This window comes from Triturus cristatus, chromosome 7, assembly GCF_964204655.1.
Source record: "Triturus cristatus chromosome 7, aTriCri1.1, whole genome shotgun sequence".
In the NCBI taxonomy this organism is placed as follows: Eukaryota; Metazoa; Chordata; class Amphibia; order Caudata; family Salamandridae; genus Triturus; species Triturus cristatus.
This window is the reverse complement of record NC_140590.1, coordinates 482,739,722-482,752,609: the sequence shown is the minus strand read 5'-3', so window position 1 is coordinate 482,752,609 and position 12,888 is coordinate 482,739,722. Positions and strand designations below refer to the sequence as shown.

General features: G+C 41.1%; 1 protein-coding gene across 4 annotated transcripts in view; it reads right to left on the bottom strand.

Annotated features, from left to right (window-relative positions):
* The window catches only part of ARHGAP44 (Rho GTPase activating protein 44), a 481,248-nt gene that overhangs the window by 135,891 nt on the left and 332,469 nt on the right, over window positions 1–12,888 (bottom strand). For all 4 annotated transcript variants that reach the window (XM_085616812.1, XM_085616814.1, XM_085616815.1 and 1 more), the window contains exons 4-6: window positions 11,293–11,369; window positions 1,628–1,739; window positions 388–464 (exon numbers count right to left, since the gene is read on the bottom strand). In XM_085616812.1, the coding sequence (XP_085472938.1) occupies window positions 388–464; window positions 1,628–1,739; window positions 11,293–11,369 (266 nt within the window). The remainder of the gene's footprint in view (window positions 1–387; window positions 465–1,627; window positions 1,740–11,292; window positions 11,370–12,888) is intronic.

Here is a 12,888-nt window from a genome sequence, read left to right as displayed (position 1 = left end):
CAGGTTTGAGCTAGAAACAATTCTTTTAAAGCTATACATTATGCAGCATGGTAGATGATGGATTATATGGTAAATGTGGAAAATCCATTATTATGCTGAAATGGTGCAGCCACAGAATCACATAATTTCAGTGGCCGTGGCTACCAGTAAGACCTTGAACGGACTAGACAACTTCCTGATGTTCTGAGTTTTTCCTCCGCTTAGAACAATATGTTTTGCCTGGTAGAGGGGTCCAGAATCCTACACAAGGATGACTGGATTCAAATTTGTGACCTATAGGTTGCAAATAGGTCTTAAAATCCAGTGACTTAGGTTATGCTTCTACTTTCAACTGCTTGGTTATGATAGTTATGAACGATAGACCTCTAATGACCATTATTGGCTTACCTTGTTCTCGAGGAATCCATGTCCAGGACTAACTTTGCTAGGTGCTTCCTCTGTTTTTGGATGTTGGGTATCTCCACCTGAAGGACCCAAGGAAGAAGATAATATGTGACCAACTTGACACTGTCAACCAAAGAGGTTTGGTAAGATGCAATGAAAGATCACTGTCCCTTTAAGGCTTAGTTAACAACAATGACTCTCTGTATTGGCTCATACAGAACTACAAGTTGTCAGGTGAATGTTTCTTCTTATAAAGAGTTTGTAGAATTTGCTAACAGCCTGATAGGGCAGGGGTAGAATTAATTACTGTAAGGTTGTCACATGCCAAATGCAGCCTGACATTTGAATAACTCTGATCCAGCTCTGCTGGCCTTTCATCAAGTTTATCTGTTTTCTTATGAAGTAGCTGTACTGTAACAAGCAATTGTAGAAATATAATAACACTTGGGTCCAGATTTACTAAGATTTGGCACATGGCAAGGCAGCAACACAACTTGCTGTGCTGCGTCAAATGAAGAGAGCAGAAATGTGCAATATTTACTAATATACGGTGCATTTCTACAAGTGCCTGTGTTACAAAAAAGATTGTTTCTGTGCAGAAAGGGACACCTTCCTGTACAAAAACAATCCTCAGAGGCATTTTCCTCCTTCTAAGTGTGCTGCAGAATGCACAAAAGAAATATAAAAAAAAAAGAAATACCAAGAAATACCAGGGGAAAAAAGAAATACCAAGGAGAAATATATCTGGAAATGCAACAAAAACCATGGGTGGATGCATGGAAATACACATGCTCTACCCATGAAACACCCTCCCAACGAAGAGTAACGAAAGCCAGCAGCTTGCGCTGTACTGTGTTACTCCAGATTTACTACGCCATGCAAGGTGGCTTTACATGGCTCAGTAAATCTGACTGAAGGGCTTGTGTTGCCTTCCGTCGCCTTGTGTGATGCAATGGCGACGCAAGCCGTTTTCAAATCTGGGCCCTACAGCTTTAGAAAAAAAGAATAATATGCAAAGCCAAACTGTTATGAGGCTTACATTTAAAGATGACTTGGACAGTGCCATTCTCAAACTGATTCAGTCTCATTCATTCATTTGGACTGAGGATCTATCAAGTTAGACTCTAAACCATAAAGGGTCAGCCACATACATTTCAGAGCAAGATCCGACCACTCTCTCTGTCTGAAAAGAAATGGCCTCTCTTTCATCTTACCACCCGGAAGTGGCATTGGAAACACTTACCTCAGCCAGAACAAATAAAGGTTCTATTACATCTCGTTCCACCTCCACCTCAAAGTGTGTCAGCTCCTGTGCGAGTTTATCCTCGGCTTCCCCACATAACCGGAGCATCTTCCTGTGAAGAGACAAGAAAATGCCTTTTCAAGCAGGACAGCACATTATCACAACAGTCTCGGAGTACAAGAAGAGGAACAAGGGTACGGCTTTAGTTTAGGGGGCCCGTGGGTCATGCTCTCCCAGGAACTGTAAGAACACCAGTTCTTGAGCAAAGAGTGTTATACAACAGCAGGGTTTGTAATTTAATGTAAACTCTTTATTTACACTTTCCACTACCGTTAATCACTTCTAGTGTACACAATGGACATATCAAAGTGAGGCTTGAGCAAACGGCTAGTTTTAGTGTAAATTAATGTTGTGTATTACCAAAATATGAACTTACACAGTATGGAACATTTAAAGAGAGTGTCTGCAATTCATACCAGACTACAGAGAACCAAACTAATTTCCTAAATGAAAATGATGACATGTTTAAATCAAATGTAGTTATCTACTTGTGCACATCAGGGTACAACTAATTTGTATTTGAATATTTATTCTCCCAGGGTTCTTGCACTCCATCATTATTTATATTATCCGCACACAGCCCCAATATTTACTATGCAAGTGAATTCCTAGGTAATTATTTTTCTTGTTAATAACTGGACCTTAAATTTATAGGCAACTAACTGACACAAACCACTAAACACCTCATGAGTACAGAACAAAATAGACATCAGTCACAGCCAGCTCACAATGTTTCTGTTAACTTTGGAAATTGTTTCTCGGTGTGCAAATGTTAATTTAATGAAAAACCAGACTATGGGTTATAAAAGGCATCCTGACTCATTTACTATACTAAACATGACTCTCAACATCATTCTAATACATTAATTATTCGACACCTCCCTTTGCTCTCTGCACAAATCAATTCTCCACACTATTTGGCTCTAATGCCACCTCACCGGTACCTTTCCAATTCTCTAGGTCTTCCAGCTTTTCCAATTTTCTGTGCTTAATTGTGTTATAAAAGGCCTAATGAACACCTAATTACCATTTGCCTAGCCAGGTCTTTTGCCCCCTATGGTCCCTCAGTGAGCCTCCCAACCAGCACCACTATATCTCCAGGCTTCACCATATTCTAACTATGAGCACTCAAAGCTACCAAACTAAAGTGGACACTGTGCACCTCAAAGCATTGAGGATGAGTCCAGGTGGGACAGTAGGGAATGAAAAAGGGACGATGATAAAGAGCACATGTCAAGCTAGAAGCTCTTGTCTGAACATTTGTTTGTGCTTGGAAGCTAGAAGAAATGGAGAAAAGACCTCGTAGATAGACTGGTGTTCGCCTAAGCGCTAGTATCACACTGGATACACTGAGAATGCATCGAGAACAGTCAGTCTAAGGCACACAACAGATAGGTAATAGAAGAGAGGGCAGGAGAGACAGGAGGAAGAAGTAGGTGGTGAAGGTTTCCCTTGGTACGTAGGCACCTCAGTGTATAGCGGCGTCATGGTTAAGAGGACGAGCCCTCCACAGAGTGCTGAAAGGCTAGGCTCTAGAACTCTCTCAAGATCCCCCTACGCCAATTAGCCAGCTTGTTCAGGGAAGACCCGGGGCTTTTAGCTCCCTAAGTGTGGTAGAAGCTAATGTCTAGGATCAGATGTGAGGAGAGTAGGGCGTGCAGGGCACAGAATGCTCCTTATTTTGCTCCAATGGCAGGAAAACTCTTTACACCTGGGCTTGATAGAGGCCTGATGGCACAACAGCGGTAGTCCTACCTTTGCAATACAGCACAGTAGAAAGAGAAACATGTTATCGTCATGACCGGCCTGAAAACTCTTGACAAGGCTATTACAATAGTTTGACGAAGGGGAATCAAAGTCTATGGTTTTCAATGTTAGTCTGAAAGGCTCATTCATGTTTAATGCTACATTTTCAATGACATGTTTCACATGGTGACTTGCACAAAAAACCTATAGTGCCATGTCCTAAGAGACAGAGACTGTTAGTGTCCAACTTAGTACCCCCATTTTCCATCGATCGATCATAGTGCATCTGGAGCCCTAACCCCATATTGTTCTACACATAAAACTCTGATACCGAGGGTGACACCCACGCCTGTGCAGCATTTTCCTCTCTGATCAAGAAGGCTTCAGGATCTGCCTTCAGTGTTATGTATCTTTAATTGTGGTCCCTTGGTAAAAAGGAGAACAACCAAGCACCAGCACCACCTGACGGTGGTGGTCATGGTTTGCTGCTAGCTTATGTTTTTGGCTGTCCTCTACACCACTCCAATCCAAATAAGATCCACCTTCTCCGCCACAGTCCACTGCTGAATATTCACTGTACTGATGTGGGTGCTGTAAACACAAAACAGTGAGGTATTGCACTGCACTTTTGTCAGGTTTAGGGTCAACACAGCAGGTCTTCCATGCCTATGCCACACTACCTCCCTAATAGAACGTTTAAATGGAAATGGAACCAACCTCCTTTCGAAGTGTATAACCAGAGGGGAAAGGGAGGAAAACAGAAGATCCAGACTGGATTTGACTGGAGCTTGAATAATGTATTCATGGCTGCAGATGTATGGTGTGTAGTTACACCATTAAATCAAAGGGCTGAATTGGCTAACTTCTGCTAGCCATACACTGCAAAACATATTAAATCATAAGAGTACTTCTGAACTCAACCACCTCCTCACATTAAATTGTGACCAGATGTTTAAGGTTTTAACAACTTCCTCAAAAGTAAAGGCGCTGATGAATGCAAGGGTAACCAGGATACCACCCAACTAAACAGAAGTAGCAAAACAGAAATCTGCCATACAAAAGGTTAAGAGATAACAATGTACAAGTAGACAAACTAAACAAATCTGAGGTAACCAAGGGACAAAACAAAATAAAGCTGAAGAAATCAAAGCTGAGTAAGAACAGAAATGATAATCAGGAACCTTACAACATCTTTCATGTGCTACATCTTCCATGTCCTGTATATTCTCCATCCCACCTTTAATCTGTGCTCCACCCTCCAAAGGCTCATTTACCAACCTTATATTGACATGACACTACTCTGGCATACCAAACAACGCAGTTCACTCTTAACTCTTTTCTGAGGTTTGCAAGAGAATAAACTTGGATCTGTCATGATGGACGGTGAATATCATGTCATGAATCCTCACAGTTCCGCTTGCCCACAAAAATCCCCTGTGCTGGAAGATATGAAAAGTTTGCTGGGAAATCTACGATGGAACTCTTTAACTTAGATGCATGTACCCATGAGGTAGGCTCACAGGACTTTTCTGGTTTGTCAAGCCATTTAAATCCAAAAGCATATTGCAATTATCCTTTCCTGATTCAAGAATCTTATATGGCATATATCTTAAAATCAGGTTGTCCCTCAACCAATACCTCTGGAAGAGGGTTCTGTCCCTGTTAGTAAGGTGACTTAACCAGGGAAATGTACAAAAGGACACCTGCACTAGTTATGAGGAAGCTGTAACCATAGTCCTGTTACTGCCACCATCAACAACACTTTGACGTGGACTCAAAAATGAGGAGTGAAATTTGGATGACTTTTTAATATGCTCAAGGAATTCAAGGATAGCCATATCATATGTCCCCGCTTCAATGTTATGGCCTGCTATCTATGACTGCAAATGTTTTCTGATCCAGTTGTGCCTTCCCTTACTATACCACAGCTGGTTTGCGAATGTCCTGAATATGTTGCAAAAAGAGCTTCACAGGAGAATGTATGTAGTTTAAAACTGTGATGGGCAGATTCTAGGATGAATGTCATAAGTACAGTAAAACAGGGAATAACCTATATATGCGTGTATTGAATAGTTGTAGGAAAATTCAGCAATACGAAACCACATTCACCTCTCATGCGGCCAGTTCATAAGAAAAAATGAAGATATTGTTAAAATATCTTATTTACTCTGTCTGCCCATCTGCCTGGTGGTGGTGTTGTAGTTGATTTGCAATGAATGGTACCCAGTTTAGTCAACATTTTATTCCAAAGTCTAAAAATGAACTGTGCACTCCTATCTATAATGATGAGCTCTGATAACCATTGAACATGGTTATCTCTCTAAAAGCACCATAGCCAATCTAGGAGCTGATGTCAGATTTCCTAAAGGAATCAAATAAGCCATTTAAAAAAAGAGCCAACTGCTACTTGTATCATAGTCAGACATTGAAAGGGAGGCAAATCAACACTAAAATCCATTGAGAATCGGTCCAAGGTTGGCTGGGCACAGGGAGGAAGTGTAATAGGCCAGCTGGTATTCCATAGAAGGTTTTGTTTGTGCACATACAGTACATTTCTGGATGTATTGTTCAATAGTCTTTTGTATTCATGGACACCAAAAAGTGCATTCTGCCAATTCCCTTGTTTTCCTAGAGCCATGGTGATCAGATGCACTTGTGTCATGCATCAATTAACTTAATCATTGCTGTTGATCTTCTACTGGAATGTAAAGTCTGTTCTTATGCAATAAAAACCCCTCCCTGAAGATTTCTCTGGTTTGGTGATTCTTGTAACCACTACTCTTTATTCACCTTAATTTTTCACATATCTTTTTGAGAAAATCTGCAGCCTTATTATAAGCTGTGTCAATATAGAAGAAACAGGCATGTGCCATTCTTCCCCCTGTATGTGCTGTGATATTGCATCAGCCTTTCCCTGCCTCTCCCTGGTGCATGTGTGATTTTGTATGGAAAATGGTGAAACAAACAATTTTCATCTTGCATGTCTGGCATTAGATCATTTCTTAGACTTGTCCGAAGATAGGAGTTGATGTAAAAGCTTTTTTTCAAAAACCTAAATGCCTCTTCCTGTTCTTTTCCCCAAATAAATTGTTCTCCTTTGTTAGTCAATTGTGCAGTGGGGAGGACAATGGTTGAAAAGTCTTGTATAAATTGTCTGTAAAAAGTTGCAAACCCATGAATGTTTGTATCTTGTTCACATGAGGTTGCGGCCAATATAATAATTTCATCCTTTTGATAGTCCACCGCAACTCTGAAAGATGATATCACAAATCCTAGAAAGGATATGGAAGAGGTCTCAAAGCAAAATGTCCACTGTCTGGCATACAAGTAGTTTCGGAGACATTGTAAAACCTCTCCCACATGCTCCTTGTGCTCTGTTATGGAGTCCGAAAAAATACGAATGGCATCTAAATATATGTCAAAGGTGTCTAAGCTGTCACGAAATATATTATTAACAGAGTGTTGAAATGCAGCTGGTACGTTGCAGAGGCCAAACAGCATGAGCAAATACTCAAAATGGCCATACAATGAGTTAAAAGGTGTCTTTTGATTATTCAACTCTTGATGGTAACCAAATTGTGGGCTCCTTTTTGGTCTAGTTTGGTAAATACTACCACTTCCTTTACTTGAGCCAATAATACCGAAATTGAAGGTAAAGCAAAACAACCTATAGTGGTTATGGAATCTATTTACTATAATCAACAAGGTCTATAATTTGCATTAGGTGTCAAGATAAAAAAAGATCACCGCTCCTGCTGGTGAACGTCCGAAGAATCCTTTCTTTATGTTCTTTTCCAGATACTCTTTCAGTGCTTCTTTCACAGTGAGGGCTAGATCCTGCCATGATGGTTTTTTGCCCCAGGGATCAAGTTGATGGTGCAATCTTATCTCTGATGGATAAGCTCTCTTCTCACTAAAGACATTCAGAAAATGTATTTTCCAAATCTGTTACATTTCGAAACAGCTAAAGGCTTTCATTGCAGTGTGTGACGCAGACCGGGACGAGGAAAACAATGCTCCTGGCAAACATTTGATAATTGTGTTCATCTAATTATTACTATTTGCAGGGTATGACAATAAAGCCAAGTCGTGCATAACATGACCATATTTGCAAATGCATTGGTTAAATATGCAAGTTTCAACATGATCCTCTTCGGTAACCGCAGTCTCTTCTTCTGTCATCACATCTCCTGATGCTAAAGAAGTTCAATTATATGGGTTTAATAATCCCAAATCCTTCCTTTCTTTGCAGTCAAATACTGGGCTGGGAATGAAATGTCTAATCCATAAAACACCCTGTACCTCCACTGTCAATCAATGCCATTGTTTGTAGTGGTCTTGTTGGAATAGCTCGCATAACTTCTACAAGGAAATGTCTTTTATCAGTAGCACATTCTTCTAATTGAACTGAGCCCACCCTGGATTAGCTGATCACATTCAAGCTTTTTGCTTTCCCAAAAGCTGGAGACATTGCTTTACAAGCAGCCGCGGTCCATGTAGGTAACTGCGGTGGGGCGTCGTGAGGGGGATTTTGAGGGACGATGCAGGGAGAACATTCATAATTTATTCAATTTTCCCTATGTCTCGTCCATCGAAAACCCCCCCAGGCGGCCCCACGCGGCCCCACCGCTGTTACCTGCACAGACCGCGGCTGCTTACAAGAAAACCGAATTGGCTACAGTGTAAGCAAAGTATTTCTGTTCTTCAATTCTCTTTTTCCTCTTTAGTAAGAGGTCACCGTAAGGATCCAGTCTGCATTGGATCCACAGATCCTGTGTCATTCTGATTCCTCGTGGAAGAATTTAAAGGCACCTAGAACCTGGGTGCCCATCTTCTTTCATATTTTCAGGATTTTTGCTGTGCATGTATTTGGAAAGTTATGTCTGTGGGTCGATTCACAACCAGTGCCAAGATTTCTTGCAACTCCTCCCCAAGAACATCGTAAAAGGGAGCAGCTGCTGATTCATTCGTCCAGCTTGCTTCTATCTGAAGTTACTAGAACTGCCTAATACATGTATTGAGGTATTTACTTCCTTGCAGTAATGTAAGTAGACCTATATGTGCTGAAGTCTCTGGCCATAGCAGAATGCTATTATGAATCATTGCAGCAACTGGTCAAAATTATTGCAAATGGCATTATTTCATTACTTAGATGAATGGCCCAATGCATCATTCATCAAATATAATAACATAAAGGGAGCTTTAAACAATTGAGTTATTAAATGCTAAGGCAACATCATAAAATGTAATTTATACTGAGCAATGAAGGCCCAGGATCCACTAGAACCCACAGCATACTTTTACGGTGAGACTAAAGCAGTAACCCAACTTCCTGCCTCAGGTGCTGTTTTCAGTCTTTGATCAGGAGACAACCTTTCAGGATTCACTCTAACTGACCCCGTATCTCTTCTGCTAGGAGCAGCAGCACGGTTTACCCCCAGAGTGGATAGCTGGAAAGTATTTTCTTTTTGGGTGTTTCCCATGCCACCTTAAATCTTAGTAATAGCTTGAGGTAACACTTGTAAAGGATGAACATCGGAATTCGCTGGGCCTAGAAAACTGTCAAGATTAGGATGTTGCACAGCACGTCTTTGATGCCAATCCCAAACTTCCTCTATAAAATAACCTGGAAATGGAAATGGAATTGGAACCCATTTCTGGGTGCATATCCAGAGTGGAAGAGAGTGGAAGGTGGAAAACAGAAGATCCAGGCCGGGGTCAGCTGGAGCCAGAGATTTATGGTTTATAAACAGAGCGTTGCTCATAGGGCAAGTTTGGGCAACCTCTGCAGACCGTATATTGCAAAACATATCAGGCCAAACGAGTACTTCTGAAGTGAACCAACTTCCCAGTATGAAAGTGACCAGTTATTTGAAGTTTATCTGCTTCTCCAATAGAAAAAGGGCAGATGATCTCAAGGGTAACCAGAATGCACACCTTAGCAGTGGGAGAAAAAAGAACAGAACTCTACAGTACAAAAGGTAAGAGAGGTACCAAGGTACAAGTAAAAAAACGAATCAAATGAAAGTAAACTGAGGAACAAAAAATGTAAAGTGAGCAAATCTGAGTGCAAATAGATGCAATAAGCTAAACCGTACAACACACAAAAGATATTAGACAAGTTGTTCATTGCATACTATGTCTATATAGCACAGGAACCTCTCCACCACTACCTGATCCCTGACCGGTGTCTCCTGCATCCCACCCGTAATCTGTGCCCCAGGCTCCTAAGGTTCATTATCCATCTCTTTCAATGACCTGATGATACAGTGACTTTCCAATAAAATTTGCCTTGCTTTCAAATAGTTTTTCGGGTTTGCAGGATAATGCAGCTGGACCCATTATGATGGACAGTGAACAATGGGAAAAAAATATCCCTATGCAACAATTGGTCTAAACAATATTAAGACCTAAACTAACGCATGTATAATGTAGGAGACTCAGTGTACACAAGAATCTAATAAAACTTCATTTTATTAGTATAAAATCATTCGATTTAATCATAAAAGTTATATAAATAATTCCACATTTATAGAGTACTGAACAGTATCATAGCAGCGTTCATCACAAAATAAACACGACAGTAAAATACTTCTGACAAACATGTGCATAATGACTGAACATGGCAAAAAACTCAAATGGTTTTATAATACAAAATTAAGTCAAAATATGATATGTCCAATCTTTCGAATGAACCATGATTTCATCCAGTAGCTGAGTTTTGGATCTTCTACACACGTTTCGGCGTGCAGGACGCCTTTTTCAAGAAAGCCACAATAGTTCTGTCAAAGTAGTGGAAAGTAACCAAATGGAATATAGGCAATATATATGGATGAAATATAATAGTATGTATGCACTCTCTAGTAAAATCATAAGGCGCTTGAACCCAAGCTGCCTGGAGTAGAGTCAAAGCTTAGGTTAAAGGAATTATCCGATAAAACTGCTTGTAAATGCAGTCACTGTGTCGGCAATGGACATACAGTCCTTCTCCACTGAGGAATAAGTTGACACAATGAGGGTACTACCTCAAATGCTTGCAATATTTGGAAGGCAGCCGAGGATAGTCCTTGATGATCTATGACCGACCGTCTTGCTTGGTAGGTTTCAGCAAGAAGAACGTGATGATCAATCGGACTCTCAAAAACCTGCTTTGGTGACAAACTGAGCAACAGTAATGGCTAACAGTAGCAACTACTACTGGACGCGGGTAGTGGGGCGGTAGGGTAGGTGGGGGATAAAGTAAAAACTTACCTGGAACAGCTGCCCGCCGCCTCTCCTCCCTCCCCGTCCTTGTCCTCTTCCGTCTTCCTGTTTCCAGTCCCAGCCGGTAGCAGGAAGCACCCGGGCACACAACTTACCTTAGCCAATCACAATGCTGCAAAGCAGCATCGTGATTGATCTGAGCACTGTGGTTCGGCGCTCACATGCAAACAAGAAGCCTGTGCATGTTTCTCATCGGGCTGTGTAATGCAGCCTGGTAGAGAACATGCAAAGTGCCAAAGGGCCGTACAAACAGTCATGAGCAAATAGGGAGTGCAAACCACTCCTCCCCTGCTCTGGCCAGCCCTGCCCCGCCACTGACTGCAATAGGGAAAATAAAATGATAATACCGTTAAGTTATTATCACTTCGTTTTTCCTTTTGAGCAGTGAGGCGACGCTCCTCCCCCTTAGCGGAGGAGCCGCTACTGATGCCAAATCCGTAGATGAATCAAGAGTCCTATACCCGGCTACTCACAGTAAAAGTTAGTGGTCAACTGTGCCCTTCTTGTATTCGTCTCTCATCCCACAATAGATTCTGACATTTTGCTTCTGGTCATAGAGCTCCCACGACACAAATCATGAGTATAATGAGTCTTACCCAAGCAGAGAGTCATCTCCAAGGATAGTGGAACCTTCCATGAGGCACTGGGCCAAAGTGGTCAAAGGCAGCTTTTTCTGAAACAGAAAGAAATTCATTCAGGACTGAAGATAAAGGGAAAGAATGGTTACAGTAGAAGAAGAAAAGACGCCGGACCAAGACAAAAACTGGAGAAGAAGAATAATGCTTACAGTTAAACAGACATTTGTCACCGTTCACCTCACTGGTTATAATGGAATTCTGGAATTATATTTTGTAACGTCGTCACGACACTCAAATATTTTATTGCTCTGTTTTCTACTGTACTAGGTTTAAAGTTCATTTCCAAGCCCGGACGGGCTTATGACGTTACCAGTGGGGAGGCGATTGTTTTTAGTAGCCAATGATATCAAGTTGGACTACTGGAACACCCTCCAGACCGCGCTTTCTAAAAAAGCATCCAGGTGGTTCGGTATCAGCTGTTCCATATGGAGATGGTATGCTGATCACAAGCATACTTCAGGTCAATGCAATCACATCCTTTTAATTCTTGTTACACAGACTCGTGATCAAAGCACAGTGGAGATGTTTATCCTTATTACTGACTTGAAAAGCCCTCAAGCCTTGAGACTAAGAAATATCAAGATGACAACCTCACCATCGCTGGAGGTTAATGCCAGTGTATTTAACCTGAAAGCATAATCCTACCCTTATCCCTTAAACTTATACTAAACCTCTCCATACCCCTTTTGAAGCATCTTTAAATAATTTAATACATTATCTCTTGGTTAACTAATCCTGACGTAAACACTTTTACATGTATGTTCTTGGCCGTGCTTCACTGCATTGTAAAGTTTCCCTTCAGTGGTTTCTTTAGTATGCTATTTATCTGTAACAACTTTTCTCTGGAGGTTTATCTGTAAAAGCATTTCCATGTGCAATGACGTCTCGCAAGGAGAGATCCTATGTAGTTCTGTGCGAATTTTAGCAAGCGCCCGACGTAAGAGATGATGCTGGAATCGAAATAAGCAATTAGACTTAGACAAAACATGGAGAGAATATCTTGGACAGTCCCAACCCTAGCACAGAGAATACTTCTAGCTTCCTGTGGCTGCTGCAAGCTCTTACCTGTGAGATTCATGATGAGTCTCCTGCATGCAATCCTGCTGCTCCTTAGTCATTGGCTGAGACACTGCATGGTGGGTTGTCGCAATGCATACATTGCTAACAATGTCACTCGAAGGGGAATCGCCCTGGAAGGGGCATTGCAGAAGTAAGGCAATGTATAAGGCAATTTATGACCGATGCCATATCATGCGTGCATTTCATCGCTGTTGGCAGGGGGATCATTATTTTATGGACTGTTTATATTTAATGGACAAATTTACTTTGTGAATGCATTTCATGTCTGATTGTGTCATGTGGTATTTATCTACTATTAATATGTCATGGGCATTTTATGAACTAATGGACTTTTATGGATGGTCCATTCCCTTGGCACTGTTTGTAACTTGTAGCATATCTTGTTATGTTGGATCTACTTTCCATTATTGCACCTTCAGGGATTTGATGGAAATTCCATGCTCTGTTGCCATTTTATGCAACTAAATTATGGTT